General features: G+C 36.0%; 1 protein-coding gene across 1 annotated transcript in view; it reads right to left on the bottom strand.

Annotated features, from left to right (window-relative positions):
- ext1b (exostosin glycosyltransferase 1b) overlaps nucleotides 1-20,387 on the bottom strand; it is a 267,318-nt gene that overhangs the window by 13,648 nt on the left and 233,283 nt on the right. The window contains exons 8-10 of the mRNA XM_057827651.1: nucleotides 7,061-7,150; nucleotides 2,844-3,004; nucleotides 45-216 (exon numbers count right to left, since the gene is read on the bottom strand). Coding sequence (XP_057683634.1) covers nucleotides 45-216; nucleotides 2,844-3,004; nucleotides 7,061-7,150 — 423 coding nt within the window. The remainder of the gene's footprint in view (nucleotides 1-44; nucleotides 217-2,843; nucleotides 3,005-7,060; nucleotides 7,151-20,387) is intronic.

Consider the following 20,387-nt stretch of genomic DNA (forward strand, 5'->3'; position numbering starts at 1 on the left):
ACACACCAAAAAACAAAAACAGTTATGGGGGTCTGCAGTGTCACCTGTCCCATCATGGTTTCCTTATACTGTTTCTTCTGCGTGACCTTGATCGGCGGTAGCTTGGTGACGGCAGAGACCAGGAAATTCATTAGGATGTCCTCACAGTTGGCCAGTTGGTCCACCATACTTTTGAGACTAGACGGCAAGTAGTTGGTGTACAGGTAGTGGTAATACCTGCAAGACATGAATCAAACACAACACACAAACTTGTTTTACCCAAGTTGACAAATTGAACAAAAGTAGTTTTTTCATGACATGATTTCAATTCAATTAGCATGTTTGTACATGTATGTATGCATTATATGTATTTTGTATGTGTAATTGTATGTGTACATGTATGTATGTATTTGTACATATGTGTACATGTATGTATGTTTGTGTACATGTATGTACTGCATTTGTATGTATCTTGTTTGTATGTATGTATGTATGTATGTATGTATGTATGTGTGTATGTGTACATGTATGTATGTTTGTGTACACATATGTACTGCATTTGTATGTGTACATGTATATATGTATGTATGTATTTTGTATGTGTACATGTATGTATTTTGTATGTGTACATGTATTTGTATGTGCACATGTATGTATGCATGTACATATGCCTACGTCATATGTATGTATGTGTGTAAGTATGTATTTGTACGTATGTGTACATGTATGTATGTAGGTGTGTATTTGTATGTGTACATGTATGTATGTAGGTGTACATGTATGTATGCATGTACATATGCGTATGTCATATGTATGTATGTGTGTAGGTGTGTATGTATGTATGTATGTATACATATGCGTATGTCATATGTATGTATGTGTAGGTGTACATGTATGTATGTATGTATGTATACATATGCGTATGTCATATGTATGTATGTATGTATGTGTACATGTATGTACATGTATGTATGTATGTGTACATGTATGTATGTGTGTATTAGTATGTGTACATGTATGGCTGTATGTATGCACGTGTGTGTATTTGTATATGTGTAAGTATGTATTTGTACGTATGTGTACATGTATGTATGCATGTACATATGCGTATGTCATATGTATGTAGGTGTACATGTATGTATGCATGTACATATGCGTATGTCATATGTATGTATGTGTGTGTAGGTGTACATGTATGTATGTATGTGTACATATGCGTATGTCATATGTATGTATGTATGTGTACATGTATGTATGTATGTATGTATGTATGTGTACATGTATGTATGTATGTATGTGTACATGTATGTATGTATGTCTGTGCACATGTATGTGTGTATGTATGTGTACATGTATGTACAGTATGTATGTAGGTGTGTATTTGTATGTGTACATGTATGTAGGCATGTACATATGCGTACGTCATATGTATGTATGTATTTGTATATGTACATGTATGGAGGTGTGTATTTGTATATGTACACGTAACTATGTATGTATGTATGTATGTAGGTGTGTATTTGTATGTACATGTATGTACAGTGTGTATGTAGGTGTGTATTTGTATGTGTACAATTATGTATCTGTACCTGTATGTATGTATGTATTTGTATATGTACATCTATGTATGCATGTTCATATGCTTACGTGATCTGTATGTAGGTATGTATTTATGTATGCATGTTCATATGCGTACGTGATATGTATGTAGGTATGTATGTAAGTATGTATTTATTTGTATGTGTACATGTATGTATTTGTATTTAAGCATGTATGTAGGTGTGTATGTATGTATGTATGTGTGTATTTGTATGTGTACAATTATGTATGTATGATGTAATCTTCCTCATGCCGTTCTTTTACAATTATGTTCAATGATTATGATGCCAAAATGTTTACATTATTTTGTCGAACCACTGTATGTATGCATGCATGCGTGCAAGGTATTAATGTATGCCCATATGTATATACGTGTATAAATACACAGTATATGTATATGTATATACTGTAAATAAATATATATACATTTATGTACTGTATGTATGGATACATATACACAGTTGTGTATACATAATGCAATGAGGCGATTTTTCAGTTATAAGACTTTCACAGTCATAACAATCCTAGGAAACCATAACTTCGAAGTGGCTTGTTAAAAATAGACGCATAAAAAGACGACTAAAATGAGACGGAATAAAAATGATGAGCAAAACAATGCTAGATCAGAGTAGCATGCAAATTCAAGTGTGAAACGAGAAATGGAGATTGCATGCACATAGATGCAATGAATTATGTTTATTACTCTGTTTTGGTTCATATTTGTGTATAACTGCACTAAAGTTTTTCTTACTGTTAACATGATGTATTGCAATTTGACATTTATTTGTAATAATGTAATGTTTGAGACCACAGCAACTACTGACTGAATTCTAAAGACCAAGATTCATGCGCGGAAAGCTGTTTTTATTGTCTATTATTTCCTCGCGACTTGACCTGATAGTCAAGAACTTCCCTATATTTTAGCCCACTTCATTTTCCAGGTTATATACAGTAATTGTGGACTCAGTGGCTTTCACCGCGGCTGACTCAGCAACTTCCACGCCGGTTGAATGACAGACTCTGCTGATTTATGGACCGACTCCATCACAGCTGGATGAAGCCATACTGACTCTGACATGAAAGCAATAACAATGAAGCGTAGCGGTAAAATGAATTATAGTTCATATCCATTTATGCATTCTCATGTGTATTTTAGTGACAGCGGGAACTGTCATTCATCGCAGGGGATACGGGGACACCCACGGGTTATTGGTGGAAATGTATAACATTTGATGTTAGCCTATATTCAGTTTGGAGTACTGCACCTGTGGTAGATGGCAGCGCCTGTTAGCACCATGGAGTAGTCATTGGTCCACTTGGAGGTGTAACCCCAACGCTCCTTGTTGCCGTCCCAAAAATGGCTGCGTGCGGGATAGCCGACAATTCGCTCGGGGAAACTCTGCCACACGGTGAAGGCAAAGTCCACCTAGAGGCAGACATTTTAAAGGGAAATGCACAATGTATTTAGACAAAGATAATAAATGCATTTTGACAAAGTAACGAAAGTAACATTGACAGTCAGATTGGATTCGACGTCTATCGCCGTCAATGGCAGTAAAACGATCTCTCAATGTCAGCTTTTCCAGTTGAAATGTTTAAAATCGTCAATGGCAGTGAACGAGTTAAGGTCCATGACCAACAAAATAATCCAGCGGTATAAGGATACTAGTGCTGCAACGATTAATTGATTAACTCGAGTATTCGATGAGGAAAAAAGATTTGAATTAAATTTTGCAGCTAAAGTGAAATTGTAATTGTTTATTTTGAAAGTGTTGGCATTTATTGTTTTGGGTGGATACACTGCCCTCTAGTCTGCCTCATTTCACATGGCTGAATCCAGCTGCTCTATGTTAAGACCAACATAAGTCAAGTTTTTGTTTGAGCTAATGTTTTTTGATGTGTCAAACGATTAATATTTTTAATCAAGTTAATTACAGCTTAAAAATTATTTGATCATAATTAATCGCAATTCAAACCATCTATAAAATAAGCCATATTTTTCTGTAAATTATTATTGGAATGGAAAGATAAGACACAAGATGGATACATACAGTACATTCAACATACGGTACATACTGTAAGTACTGTATTTGTTTATTATAACAATAAATCAACAAGATGGCATTAACATTATTAACATTCTCTTAAAGCGATCCATGGATAGAAAGACATGTAGATCTTAAAAGATAAATATGAGTCCAAGTTATAGAAATTTTATATTAAAACCCCTCTTAATGTTTTCGTTTTTTTTAAATTTGTAAAATTTTCTATCAAAAAATAAACTAGTAGCTCGCCATTGTTGATGTTAATAATTACACCATGCTCACTCATTGTGCTGAACGCATAAAACCATTTGGGCCCAAGCGCCAGCAGAGGGCGCCAAGCAGACATTACACTCTGCTGTCATTTTAATCTGTTTGAGCGGGGCATGTGCGTTAATCGCGTCAAATATTTTAACGTGATTAATTAATTACATAATTAATTATGTGTCTAAGCCATTTGTTAAGAGCATTGTTAAAAAAAAAAAAACGTTAGCGTTTTATAGCATTTAAGATAGTGGACTTTTGCTATGCTATGTAAGTTAGCCGTTGTTCTTTTGTTGTACATAGACCCTTATTTATTTATTTTTTTATACTGTTTAAGGCATAGCTCATGTATTTTAATTTTTCATGTTCTTTTTCCGATTACTCGTTTATTCAAACTAGTTAATCGATTGATCGACTACTAAAATAATCTATCCGCAGCCCTAAAGGATACGGGTAGTCCCCGGGTTACGAACAAGTTTCGTTCCTACGCTCGCAACGTAACACGAATTTCCGCTTAAATCGGAATTAACCATTTATTTACCCCAAATTAACGATCCAAAAAATCCAAAAGTATTTTATTTTGTTTAATGATGGAGGATACCCTGCCTTCTGGTGGCAGGGTTGGGTGTGGCTGGACTGTTGCCTTGTATGACTGAGGAGCACACTCTTCTTACATGGATAAAGGACAGCTACGCTCTGGTTTGGCCCACATAAGGCTGTAAGTTGTTTCAGCTAATATATGTTTGTGTATGCATTTGTACTTAAATTTAGAGCTACAGTTTGTGGAGTTACGTGGGAGCGATTTAATATGAGAATTTTGAATACGTTATCGTTAGTAGCATATGAGCTAGCTGACTTATATTCATATCAATAAAGCAAAGTAAAAAAATAAGATACCGTGAGGTAAAATAAGGTAGTGTTTACGTGACTAACAAAAAAACCCCAAAACGACTGGGGACAAAACAGCGTCGTAAAGTCACGATCACGTAAGTCGAGTACTTCGTAATCCGGGGACTACCTATGTTGTAAAATATATATATTTATATCTACATTACTAAAACAAACTTTGCAGAACAATGAGAAAATGTCCAGCAACAGCAAAAGAAAAAAAGTCGAAATTGCAAAAATCGCAACCAAATACCTCAGTATATCATATCGGATTATTAATTTCTTATATACGTTTATTTATGAAAATGTATTGAAATTCTATAGGTTCATGCACTGGTTTCATCTTTCAACATGTCAGGTTTTGAACCCTAAAATAACAGAGAGGCACGGATTAGCTCCATGTAGTGTTAAAGCGGACAAGTGCGAAAGAATGTAGTCGTGCTGCAACGAGTAATCGAATAACTTGAGTAATTTGATTCGAAAAAAAGCTTTGAATTAAATTTTGCTGCTCCGATGATTTGTTTAATTAGAGTGGCGTTGTAATAATTTGTTTTGAAAGTGTTGCATTTAGTGTTACTGTTTGGGTGGATACACTGCCCTCTAGTGGCAACAGTTAATATGACCTCATTCATTTAACATGGCTGAATCAAGCTGCTCCCTGTTAAGACCAACATAAGGTTGTAAGTTTTTGTCTGTGCTAATATATTTGTTTAGGCATTCGTAATTTAGTTTAAAGGTATATTTAGCAGTTTTTTGTGGGTATAACGTTGTAACAAAATGTTAGCATTTTATAGCATTTAAGCTAGCGGAGTTTTGCTATGCAAGTTAGCCAGTTGTTCTTATGTTGTAATTTGATTCTCATTATTATTAGTGCTGAAACGATGATTCGATTAACTCGAGTATTCGATAAAAAAAAAAATATTTGAATTAAATTTTGCTGCTTCGAGTATTTGTTTATTTAAAGTGGCGTAGTAATGGTTTGTTTTGAAAGTGTTTGCATTTAGTTTTATTGATTTGGGTGGATACGCTACCCTCTAGTCTGCCTCATTTTACATGGCTGAATCCAGCTGCTCCCTGTTAAGACCAACATAAGGTTGTAAGTTTTTGTTTGCGCTAATATGTTTGTTTAGGCATTCGTAGTTTAGTTTAGAGGTATATTCAGCAGTTTTTTTGTGGAAAATAGCGTTGTAACAAAACGTTAGCATTTTATAGCATTTCAGCTAGCGGAGTTTTGCTATGCAAGTTAGCCAATTGTTCTTATGTTGTACTTTGATTCTCATTCATTATTATTAGTGCTGAAACGATGATTCGATTAACTCGAGTATTCCATTAGAAAAAAAATATTTGAATTAAATTTTGCTGCTTCGAGTATTCGTTTAATTAAAGTGGCGTAGTAATGGTTTGTTTAGAAAGTGTTTGCATTTAGTTTCATTGATTTGGGTGGAGACGCTGCCATCTAGTCTGCCTCATTTTACATGGCTGAAGCCCGCTGCTCCCTGTTAAGACCAACATAAGTTAAGTTTTTGTTTGAGCTAATGTTTTTTTCCGTGCATTTGTAATTTATTTTAAAGGTATATTTAGACATTTTTTGAGGGAATATGTGTTTTAGCTATTAAAAGCATTATTAAAAAACAAAAAAAAACATTGGCATTTTATAGCATTTAAGCTAGCTTACTTTTGGTATGTAAGTTAGCCAATTGTTCTTTTGCTGCACATTATTTATTTTTAATACTGTTTGAGGCTCAGGTCAGGTATTTTTTATGTTCTCTATCCGATTACTCGATGATTCGAAATAACTACTTCATCGATTAATCGACTACTAAAATAATCGATAGCTGCAGCCCTAATTATTATTATTATTATTTTTTTATACGGATTGCTTAAGTAATCGATGGCTGCAGTCCTAGAATTTTGGCTGAACTCAATGCTTCATGTGCGGGCCATATTAAAAGATATTTTCATCATTTCGCTGTGGGCCCAAAAAATAAAGCAGTGTGCCATAGTTTGGACACCACTGGTCTAAATCTTCAACATAAAATAGATGTAAGATACAGTAGCTAACCCCACAAAATGTGACTGAAAAAAAGAAGAAAGCCATTTTTTGTATGTTTGCTGAATAAGTCACTGTGACCTTAAGTGCCAGATAGGAGGATGTCACAAAAGAGAAAAAGCAAAACATGGAGGCACCCAGAGGGAGATTACGCACCAAAACTACAGTTCTACAGAAGAATAAGACATGTTTGAGAGTTTTAGTCTCGAGGGAAATCATTTGGAAAACGTCAGCGCACCTCTGTGGTGGACAGCACCGTGTCTTCATCCAGACTGAGGACGGCATCGGTCACGATGGTCTCGTAGGGGAAGAAGCGACTGCTCATCACCTGCAGGGCAAAATACGGAGCATTTAAACCATGCTGTTACATTAAGATGAAGCCATTAAAGGCCATCAGGCGAATCATTCAGGATTTACACATTAGTGAAACACTTTCGCACAAACTACAAATTCAAGTGAAAATCATGGCAAATTCAGTTTTAACTAAGGGCAACCACATACAGTACACGTATTCGACTTATTTCCCATATCATTTCATCCTGATGTTATTTCAAGGAATCGAGAGAAGACAAGCAGTGACATCGATAACCAGAAAAAAAACAAGATCTTTTCACTGTATTGCAAGTTGTGTCCTGTTAACTCCGTGATGGAGTGCTGATACAGGCTTCTATTATTGGTCCAGGGTCATCTTTCTCTTGGAGATCAATAAACACATAGGAACAACGCAACCAGATACGACTTGAGTCATGTGCCCAAAATTTGGCACGAACCTACATTTCTTCTGCCAGATGCCAGTCATTCTGAAGACACCGCCAGATATATGTAAGCACGCATGTATATATAAAATGTATGTACGCATGTATATACGGTATGTATGTAAGTATATATACCAGGGCTGTCAAATGATTACAATTTTTAATCGAGTTAATCACACCCTAAAAATTAACTAATCGTAATTAATCGCATTCAAACCATCGATAAAATATACTGTATTTCTCTGTAAATTATTGTTGGAATGGCAAGATAAGACACAAGACGGATATATACATTCAACATACTGTACATAAGTACTGTATTTGTTTATAATAACAATAAATCAACAAGATGGCATTGACATTATTAACATTCTGTTAAAGCGATCAACGGATAGAAAGATTTGTAGTTCTTAAAAGATAAATGTGAGTACAAGTTATAGAAATTTTTTATTTAAACCCCTCTTAATGTTTTCGTTTTAATACAGTTTGTAAAATTTTCAGTCAAAAAATAAACTAGTAGCTCGCCATTGTTGATGTCAATAATAATTATGGTGCTGAAACCCATAAAATCAGTCGCACCCAAGCGCCAGCAGAGGGCGACAAAACACCGAAAAACACAAGTAACAAGTGGAAATGACACTTTGCTGCCATTTTAATCTGTTTGAGCGGGGCATGTGTGTTAAATGCGTCAAATATTTCAACGTGATTAATTTAAAAAATTAATTAACGCCCGTTAATGCGATAATTTTGACAGCCCTAATATATACATATATACGGTGATATGTATATATACACTGTATGTAGGTACATATTTATGTACATACTGTATGTATATATGTATGTATGTACATATGTGTATGTATGTACGCATGTATATATGTACACATATATATGTACATATGTATATATACACTATATGTATATACAGTGCTGCTCAAAAGTTTGTGAACCCCCTCAACATTTTGGAATTTTCTATTATTTCAACCTGATTTCCTAATCAATCAATTCAGTAATTTTTTTTTGTTTTTTTAACAGTTGTGTTGTCGAGACTAAATTAAAAAGAGTTTTCATCAACTGATGTAGGTGCAAAATTGAACTGTTTGGTCACAACCAAAATCGCCATGTCTGGCGAAAAGTCAACACTGCATACCACCAAAAGAACCTTCTCCCAACAGTGAAGCATGGAGGTGGGAATGTCAAGATCTGGGCTTGCTTTTCATCCTCAGGACCTGGACAACTCCACATAGTCCAGGGAATCATGAATTCTGAGGAATATTGTCAAATCCTAGAACATAACCTGACGCCATCTGTTTTGAAGTTAAAGCTTGGCAGAAGGTGGATCATGCAACATGATAATGATCCAAAGCATTCCAGCAATACAACCAAGGAATGGCTGAAAAAGAAGAAGATTCGTGTTCTGGACTGGCCCAGTCAAAGTCCTGACCTAAATCCCATTGAAATGCTGTGGCGGGACCTGAAGCGAGCAGTTTATGCCAGACGCCCATCAAACCTCTCTCAACTGACTGCGTTCTGCAAGGAAGAATGGGCAAAAATCCCCCAAAGTAGATGTGAGAGGCTGATTAGTCACTACAGAAACCGTTTGGTTGAGGTAATCTCTGCAAAAGGAGGCGCAATATCCTATTAATTGAAGGGGTTCACATACTTTTGCACACATGATATCTGAGTTTTTCTTAAATCAACCACTTTTGTTAAATAAAGAATGACAATATAACTATTTCTTTTGTTTCAGTCCATTATTTGGAATGTCAGTATTGTGGATTTGGGTATAACTTAACATTTAATAAGGTTATTTTAGTTTTTTTTTACAAAAAATCTGACCATCGCTGTGGGGTTCACAAACTTTCGAGCAGCACTGTACATAGGTATGTATGTACTAGTATATACAGTATGTATATATGTACATATGTGTATGTATGTATGTATTAATAATAAAATACATAAATATATATATGTGGGTGTACACACATTAATGTATGTACAGTAAGTATATGTACATATGTATATACGAATGAACATACTATACGTACATATATATATGTCTATGTATACACGTAACTGTATATACATCAACTGTACGTATATGTATATACGTGTGTGTACATGCATATATGTATGTAAGAAAATGTACATATGTATATACGTAGTATGTACACACTATACGCATGTACATACAGTGGAGAGAACAAGTATTTGATACACTGCCAATGGGTTTTCCCATTGTCAGTGTATCAAATACTTGTTCTCCCCACTGTATGTCTATGTATATATGTAACTATATGTATTTACATCTAAGTATATGTATATGTGTGTGTACATGCATATATGTAAGTATATATACATAAGTATGTACGTTAGTAGATATGTACAGTATATTATATACTGTATGTATGTACCTATGTACATACTATATGTATGTACATACCTATGTACATACTATATGTATGTACATATTTCAATGTATAAATATGTAAATATACGTATATATATCCACGTATATGTGTGTACATATTTCAATGTATATGTAAATATACGTGGATATATATCCACGTATATGTATATTTATGTACATATGTATAGATGTATGTATGAACATATGTGTATGTATATATGTATAAATAATAAAAATAAAATACAAAAACATATACAAACTGGGTGTGTGTACATGCATATATGTATGTAAGTATATATACATACGTATATACGAATGTACATACTATACGGATGTACAGTACATATGTCTATGTATATATGTTATGTTGTTGTATATATATCTACGTGTATGTACAGTGGGGAGAACAAGTATTTGATACACTGCCAATGGTTGGCAGTGTATCAAATACTTGTTCTCCCCACTGTATATGTGTGTGTACATGCATATATGTAAGTAGATATATATACATATGTATGTACGTATGTTGATATGTATAGTATATACTGTACTGTATGTATGTACCTATGTACATACTATATGTACAATATGTACATATTTCTATATATATATATATGTATGTACACATTTCTATGTATATATATATATATATATATATATATATATATATGTATGTGGGTATATATACACGAGTATATGTGTGTAAATATCTATATAATATTTTTAAAAAGATAAATAAAATAAATGTATAAAATAAAATATTAAAAAACATATATGTGTGTGTGTGTGTGTGTGTACATGCATATATTTATGTAAGTATGTATACATACAAATGAAAAATGAAAAAAAAAATCCAACCTATAGAGTCGCTACATTAGGTACATCCGCTCAATACAATACAATTCAATCCAATGCAAAAATGGCTAATTCTAATAATTAATCAACAACAGTGCTTTTCTCTTTCTCGGTCCTTGCGAGCATTCCTAATCATTCACACATGTTGTTTATTCTGCCCCAAATGTCTTCATTTTATTGCATTTTTGTCCTCCCCAGCCCCCCAAGTCTTTCCTATGTAAGTCCAGCAAAGTTATTTTGTCTGTCTTGGGAAAGTCACAATCATAAACCATACTTCCAATTAGTTTTCAGTGAGAGAGAAGATTCCCAAATGGGAATGGGACTTTCTTATTTGTCAAATTCTCACATTTTACATTTGCCTTGTTATTATGTCACTCTTCTCTCTAGCATTTTCAACTCATCAGCATCCACAGAAATTATTACTCTTCATTGTTGTTGGTTACTGAATGGACATTCTTAATTGTCATTTTTAATAATACTGTTTATAGCTTTCACTTAGCAATGTCATCTACATGGGTGTAGTACATATAAACGCATTTGTATAATGTAGCTGCAATAGGCAAGTAAACATGTTTGGTTACTTGAAAACAGTTCGAAAAGATCACTGCATGTCTGATTAATGTGGTTGAAGCTCCATGCTATTTAACCTGTCCAATTAGCTATTTAAAAACACAAACAAACATGTTTTATATTCATAAAATTAAGTGTATTACATTTCTGAAGTGGAAGTGATGAGGCTCGTGGGTGGCGAAAAGATTTACATCTTGATATTTAGATCTACAGCGATGAAAAGCACCCAGATGGGAGAGCAGCAGTGTGTGCGTGTTTGTTTGTTGGCGTTTGTGTGTCGATGTGTGTGCGTGGTCAGCCTCCCACACAAACAAGAGGCGGCTCAGACACGCAGAGCTCTAATGGACACACTTAAATAAACACAATTTCTAACTTACGACCTGTGGAGTATTGCAAATACTTACAGTCTGTTTAAAAAAAGATTTTTTTATAAAAAACATCTGCTTTGAAAGCTCGTGCAGTTCAATGTCAGTTGACCTTATTTCTTTTTTAACACCAGGCGGCGAGAGCCCGCTGGCCGTCGGTGAGGCGACCTCGCTCTCGTCAGACCTTCGCACCAGAGAACCTCAACACTTGGAGAAAAGAGCAAAAATGTGTTGGCTTTATGTGTCGTTGCTAGTTTTAGAAGCGGTGTATTGCTTTGCATTTGGCGAGAAAAAACAAAAATCAATGACAACATTCCTATCAAAGTCTTATCTAATCAATTACAGGTTCAAATTCTTGTTTTTTTAAACAATTGTAAACACTTTAGTAAACAAACATTTTTTTTTTCACGACTATGATGAGATGATAACAAGGTAAAAACATGTTTTGGGAGACTGTTTCTGTCACATTTTTAAAATTGCGTGACATTTAATGTGTAGTTAGCCTTCATCGTAGCAGTGTCTGGTTGTGTCACTCATGTGACGTGCTGCACGCCCCCAGTCATTAGTGCAGTGTCCTCTCCAGTCTCAAGGTTTGCGCACACGGTAAGATTTGTTTTCTTGGCGAGAGACAATATGCAATGTTGCTTTAACCTGTAAAGATCTGTGCTGGGTGATCATCACACACTAAATGTAACTCGTAGCATTAGCATAGCTAATAGCATAGCAAATGCTAATGGTGAGCATCCTCTTAAACTCTTGGACAACTGTCCAGGTGGGTATAATTAATTGAAAATAATGTACTGTTTTCTTCTCAGTGTGTATTATCACCAAGTTGGCATCGTAAAGTGGTATGAAAAAGTATCTGAACCTTTTGGAATTCGTCACATTTCTGCATGAAATCACCATCAATTGTGATCTGATCTCTGTCAAAATCACACAGATTAAAATACAGTTTCTGCTTTAACTAAAAGCACCCAAACTTTTACAGGTTTTCATATTTCAATGATGATAGCATGCAAACAATGACAGAAGGTTGAAAAATAACTAAGTGAACCCTCTGCCTAAGTAGACTTGAAACAAAATTTTATCAAACATTTTAAGTCAGGTGTGTGCCCAATCACTGATGAGTGGTTTAAAGCTGCCCTGCCCACTATAAAACACACACCTGGTAAGATTTGTCTTGATGAGAAGAATTGTCTGATGTGCATCATGGCTCGGTCAAAAGAGCTGTCTGAAGACCTGCGATCAAGAATTGTTGATTTGTATAAAGCTGGGAAAGGATACAAAACCATCTCTGAAAGTCTGGATGTTCATCAATCGAAAGTCAGAAGTTGTCTACAAATTGAGAGAGTTTGGCACTGCTGCTTCTCTCCCAAGGAGTCCACCAAAGATGACGCCAAGAGTTCAGTGCAGAATACTCAGAGAGGTAAAAAAGAACCATATAGTCTCTGATAAAGACTGACAGAAATCACTAGGACAGTCCAATATCTCACACATCAACTATATGTAAAACTATCGCCAAGAATGGTGTTCATGGGGGGACTCCACGGAGGAACCCACTGCTGTCTAAAAAAAACATTGTTGCTCATTTAATGGTCGCAAAAAGGCACTTGGACACTCCACAGAAGTTTTGGCAAAATATTTAGTGGACTAATAAAACCAAAGTTGAATTATTTGGGAGTAACACACAACATCATGTGTGGAGGAAAAACGGAACAGCTCACCAACATCAACACCTCATCCCCACCGTGAAGCATGGTGGAGGAAGCATCATGGTTTGGGGCTGTTTTGCTACTTCAGGGCCTGGACAACTTGCAAACATTATTGGAAGAATGAATTCAAAGGTTTTGCAGGAAAACCTGAGGCCGTCTGTCAGACAGTTGAAGCTAAAAAGAGGAGGGATGCTGCAACAAGACAATGATCCAAAACACTGAAGTAAATCAAGTTCAGAATGGTTTCAGAAGAACAAAATACAAGTTCTTGAGTGGTGAAGTCCAAATCCAGACATGAACCCCATTGAGATGCTGTGGCATGACCTAAAGACAGCGATTAATGCCAGATATCCCAGGAATCTAACTGAACTACAGCAGTTTTGTAGAGAAGAATGGGCAAAGATTAGTCCTGATCAATGTGCCAGACTGATCTGCAGTTACAGGAAGCGTCTGGTTGAAGTTTTTGCTGCCAAAGGGGAGGGCACAAAATATTAAATGTGATGGTTCGCTTACTTATTTTCCCCCATCCTTCGGCCATTGTTTGCATATTATCCTCATTAAACCTGTAATGTTTGAGTGGTTTTACTGAAAGCAGACAGTTTTTTCATCTGTGTGATTTTGACAAAGATCAGATCACATTTGATGGTGATTTTATGCAGAAATGTGAGAAATTCCAAAAGGTTCAGATACTTTTTCATACCACTGTATACACCCTCTGTCTCGAACACAGGTGCATGGGACAATGGGTATTACTGATATCACGCAGAATGGCGGGTAATTTGGGATACTCACATTTGATTGACTAGAATTGCACCGAAACTGATAAAATGTCTGCCCCATGCCACTTCATGGAAATACTGGGTTTTATTTACATTGTATTTTCACACAACAAGGTGTTGTCTATTACTTAATGTTTCACAAAGGCGGCATCATTTCATGCTAGCGTTTTGCCCGTGGCCCACATTGTCAGAGGGCCGAAGAGACAGCGAAGATTAAGAGGAGACATGAGAAGTGTTCCCTCCCACTCGCTTCTAATGAGGCCTCGCTGTGTCATCATTATGGCCGAGATCTCCTGCGGGCGCGATAAGAGAAACAAAACAAAGCCATCACCCCTCTCCGAGATCGCCTCTCCTTAAGACAAAGTTGAGAGGACTAACAGGACGGCGTGTGTGACAGCGAGACCAACAGAGAAGCAGAATAACAAAGGAAAAGGGAGAGGATGAGAGGCGAGTGTTTCCAAACCCCAGGTGGTTTGTAACGTTAGAAGTGCGACATATTAGCCCGGGGCTTCCCGGTGCTCTCCTGGAATGTGAGCTGTTACAGCTGGAATCTGCCTCCGAGCGCTTAGCCTCGTCTCCAAAGGACAGCGAAAAAAGGGGAGAAAGGACCGCCGATGTAAGTTCGGCGCAAATTGGGATTCTCGCAAGGTCTTTAAGCAGACTTTTGGATGGCGGTAGAGGGAACAGACCCAGGACGGTTGTTAACTTGGGGTGGAAACCTCTGGGTAGCTCACGATATGATACGATTTGCGATACAAGGCTAACGATGAGCTAATGATATGGCGATACCAAGGGTGTAGGTTTGCATAGGGACGGTGGGGACATAACACTACCAACTTTTTAGGATGCTGAAATTATCCCAACCAACTTTTAAGCAACCTTATTTGCATTATGACTTCAGTTATATAGGTCATTTAGATTGTCTTCCTATATGTTGTGAGGATATAATTGATCCTACCATTATAAAGTGAATTACAGTACTTTCATTATGTTCAGACATACATGGACCCCTTTTCACTCGCTGAATGTGCCAGTCCATTTTTTCCCCTCACACGCACGTTTGATTGGCTCATGACTTGAGCCCCACCACACATGCGCATTCACAGCCCGACAGAAATACAACATGGCGCCTCACCTGCCCACTTTGAAGACGAGGGATTTTTGAATGTAGAATGTAGAGTATAGAAGTAATGTAAAATGACGTCAATATTGTGGAGGTGGGGAACACACCACTAATTTTGCATCTGCTACAGTGCTTAAAGTCAATTTTACTCACTTATATTTCTTGACATAAGAAAAACAGCTAACTGAAAATAAGACTAACTGACTTATTTTAAGCAAAAAGTTTGTATATTTAATAGAGATGTCCCGATTGATCGGCATCCCGATCGATCTGGTCCGATCACGTCATTTTCAAAGTATCGAAATCGGCAAAAAAATATCGGACATGCCTTTTTTTAATACAGTGCCTTGCAAAAGTATTCGGCCCCCTTGAATCTTGCAACCTTTCGCCACATTTCAGGCTTCAAACATAAAGATATGAAATTTAATTTTTTTGTCAAGAATCAACAACAAGTGGGACACAATCGTGAAGTGGAACAACATTTATTGGATAATTTAAACTTTTTTAACAAATAAAAAACTGAAAAGTGGGGCGTGCAATATTATTCGACCCCTTTACTTTCAGTGCAGCAAACTCACTCCAGAAGTTCAGTGAGGATCTCTGAATGATCCAATGTTGTCCTAAATGACCGATGATGATAAATAGAATCCACCTGTGTGTAATCAAGTCTCCGTATAAATGCACCTGCTCTGTGATAGTCTCAGGGTTCTGTTTAAAGTGCAGAGAGCATTATGAAAACCAAGGAACACACCAGGCAGGTCCGAGATACTGTTGTGGAGAAGTTTAAAGCCGGATTTGGATACAAAAAGATTTCCCAAGCTTTAAACATCTCAAGGAGCACTGTGCAAGCCATCATATTGAAATGGAAGGAGCATCAGACCACTGCAAATCTACCAAGACCCGGCTGTCCTTCCAAACTTTCTTCTCAAACAAGGAGAAAACTGATCAGAGATGCAGCCAAGAGGCCCATGATCACTCTGGATGAACTGCAGAGATCTTCAGCTGAGGTGGGAGAGTCTGTCCATAGGACAACAATCAGTCGTACACTGCACAAATCTGGCCTTTATGGATGAGTGGCAAGAAGAAAGCCATTTCTCAAAGATATCCATAAAAAGTCTCGTTTAAAGTTTGCCACCTGGGAGACACACCAAACATGTGGAAGAAGGTGCTCTGGTCAGATGAAACCAAAATTGAACTTTTTGGCCACAATGCAAAACGATATGTTTGGCGTAAAAGCAACACAGCTCATCACCCTGAACACACCATCCCCACTGTCAAACAAGGTGGTGGCAGCATCGTGGTTTGGGCCTGCTTTTCTTCAGCAGGGACAGGGAAGATGGTTAAAATTGACGGGAAGATGGATGCAGCCAAATACAGGAACATTCTGGAAGAAAACCTGTTGGTATCTGCACAAGACCTGAGACTGGGACGGAGATGTATCTTCCAACAGGACAATGATCCAAAACATAAAGCCAAATCTACAATGGAATGGTTAAAAAATAAACGTATCCAGGTGTTAGAATGGCCAAGTCAAAGTCCAGAACTGAATCCAATCGAGAATCTGTGGAAAGAGCTGAAGACTGCTGTTCACAAACACTCTCCATCCAACCTCACTGAGCTCGAGCTGTTTTGCAAGGAAGAATGTCAGTCTCTCGATGTGCAAAACTGATAGAAACATACCCCAAGCGACTTGCAGCTGTAATTGGAGCAAAAGGTGGCGCTACAAAGTATTAACGCAAGGGGGCCGAATAATATTGCACGCCCCACTTTCCAGTTTTTTATTTGTTAAAAAAGTTTAAATTATCCAATAAATTTTGTCCCACTTGTTGTTGATTCTTGACAAAAAATTAAAATTTTATATCTTTATGTTTGAAGCCTGAAATGTGGCGAAAGGTTGCAAGGTTCAAGGGAGCCGAATACTTTTGCAAGGCACTGTATATATTATTTTTTAATCATTAAATTTATTGGGATCATGGAAGCTTCCACTTGGGGAAAATATATACATACAGTATATCCTGTATATACATAATATAATAAAAATATACAGTACTGTGCAAAAGTTTTAGGCAGGTGTCCTGCCTAAAACTTTTGCACAGTACTGTATACATATATATTTTAATTAAATCGTTTTCTAATTGTATTTAACGTTACAGACATAATGTGTTACACTCTTCCAGAGTCATTAGTTTAAGCTTAAAGGTAGGGTTATCAAATTTATCGCGTTAACAGCGAGAATTAATATTTTTTACATTTATCACGTTACAATATTTAACGCAATTAACGCATGCGCTGCACGACCCACTCACGCATTGTCGCGTTCAATCTGTAATGGCGCCGTTTTACCTATATATAGAGCTAAAAGGCAGCGTAAAATGAGTAGAGTGAATTTTGGCAGCCTTTGGAGCCTTTTTTAAATGGCTAAAGCCTTATAATCCCTCTCCCAACGATTAGCATAATCGTGGGAAGCAATGAGGGGAAGAAAGGTAGTTGATGATCTTTTTCTTAACACCCTATGTTATTTCCCAACGCAGAGAAGATATATCAATTGGTACCACGACGCACAGTCATGGGTGCACTTCCCATCATGCATTTGGGCAAAAGTTAAATGGCTACAGTATCATTTACTGAAAGCTCAACAAATACACTAGATGGTAATATTTAGTCACAATATACAAAGTCACATTTATCCTTTAAGAATTACAAGTCTTTCTATCCGTGGATCCCTCTCACAGAAAGAATGTTAATAATGTAAATGCCATCTTGAGGATTTATCGTCATAATAAACAAATACAGTACTTATGTACTGTATATTGAATGTATATATTCGTCCGAGTTTTATTCATTTTTTTCTTAATGCATTGCCAAAATGTATATGATCGGGAATGATTGGAATTGAATCGGGAGCAAAAAAAAAAACATTCGGATTGGGAAATATCGGGATCGGCAGATACTCAAACTAAAACGATCGGGATCGGATCGGGAGCAAAAAAACATGATCGCAACAACCCTAATATTTAATCTTAAAAGAAAAACTTGTCAGAAATGTTCTTAATGCAAGAATATTGTTCAAAACATTATTTGAAAGCATTTTTTTCTTGATTTAGGTGAAAAATGACCAACGTTTGGATGTATGACCTTAATAAAAACAAATACTGTAGTAATAGTTACATAAAGTGAGCGGAAGAATCTGACGCATTGATCTGTTAACCGGCCTTTAATACTCAAAACAAGATGGGAGAAAATTATTTGACTGGATTTGACAAAAAATGTCAGATTAAGACGTTATAAATTTGCAGTGTGAAAGTTAATTCATTAATTAATTTGTGACACCGGTAGGTAGATGGCGATGTAGTGTAAAGCGCTTTGAGCGCCTTGAAAGGTGGAAAAGCGCTATATAAGTGTAACACCATTTACCATTACATCACATATTGTATTTGTTTCACTTTTCTCAATCTGATGAGGCAAACCTCAAGACTGTTTGTTCCTACGGTGAGGAAACAATCGTTACGGTCATAAATATAAAGCCAAAGGCCAGACAGCTTTTTGTAACAGCTGTGCACAGTCATTTGGAGAAAATGTGGCACTAAAGAGACTAAACAGATTTTTTGGGGTCGTTTTTTTTGGACACTTACAGCTGTAGATTCACATTAAGACATACTCCATTAAGCTTCACTAATTAGTAGTTTGTGTGCAAATGGCAACCTATGCCCAAACACACAAAAAAAATTGATTGAGGGGCAGTTTAGTATGCGACTATGCGACACAAAGACGCAATGCAAATGGTGTCAGCTAAGATGGACGGCGAAGACGAAAAATTCTGAATCCTGCCTCCAAAGTGGAAGAATTCGATTGCGGGGGATTGAGGGGGGCTTGCTCATAAGCGGAGTTTAAGGGTGGGCCAGAGAGGCCAGCCCCCCCCGGTGGCTGAAAAGTGTCAATGCATGTAATTGACTTTCTTGTTGTCAATGATACCGATGATGATGACAATGACAATAAATTTCATTCATCCATTCATTCATTCTTCTATATATAAAAGTTGTAAAGCAAGAAAACAAACAACAAAAATGAACGAAATGAACAAAAAAAAAATATTTTATGATATTTTTATAATGGGTCTAAATTATTTTTCTTTTTTGCTTTGCATATCATTTAAAAAAATGGGGAGGGCAATTTTATTTTTCATAAATGATTTTTTTTTCTTTGATTGAAAATATTTTTTTTATGATTGAAGCAACTTTTTTGGGGACTGAATGATTTAGACACAAATGCCCTACCCATAATATGGCCCAAACACAAAAAGGATAGCTAAAATCAAAGAATTTATTTTTTTTAAAGAAAACTTCAGTGTTCAAATGCAAATTTTTGAGTCTCAAATATTTTTTCGTATTCAAAAACTTTTTTTCTATGATTAAATGCTTTTTTTGATTGAAGTGGTTTTTCTTTTGGAATTTTTGTTTTGTTTTTTGTTTTTGTATGAAGCAACTTATTTTTTGATTGATTAATAATGACACAAAAGTCCTAGCCAAAATGTGACCCAAACAGAAAACAATATTCCTTCAATCAAAAAAGTTGCTTCAATCAAAAAAATTGACTTCAATCAAAAATAAATTCGAATTAAAATAGCTTTCAAATGCATTTTTTTGAATTTCAAATTTATTTTTGCATTCAAACATTTTCTTTTGATTGACTTTTTTGATTGACTTTTTTTTAATTGAAAATATATATCTTCATTGAAGCAACTTTTTTTTTTGATCGAATAATAAAGACACAAATCTACCTCCATATGGCTCCGCCCAGGGGATACAATTTTTGGCTGAGGTAACTACATTGGCATGACACCGGCGGAAATATCATATTCAATGGATGATGATCTTGGTGAAAAGTATAGCTGGGCCTGATTTAGAATTACCCTCAAGAATGATGGGAAAGAAAAAAAAAAAAAAAACGCTCATTTCCAACTCATTATTATAAATATTCTTATGATTTAATTTTATTG

The sequence above is a fragment of the Corythoichthys intestinalis genome, chromosome 22 (assembly GCF_030265065.1).
Source record: "Corythoichthys intestinalis isolate RoL2023-P3 chromosome 22, ASM3026506v1, whole genome shotgun sequence".
Lineage (NCBI taxonomy): Eukaryota > Metazoa > Chordata > Actinopteri > Syngnathiformes > Syngnathidae > Corythoichthys > Corythoichthys intestinalis.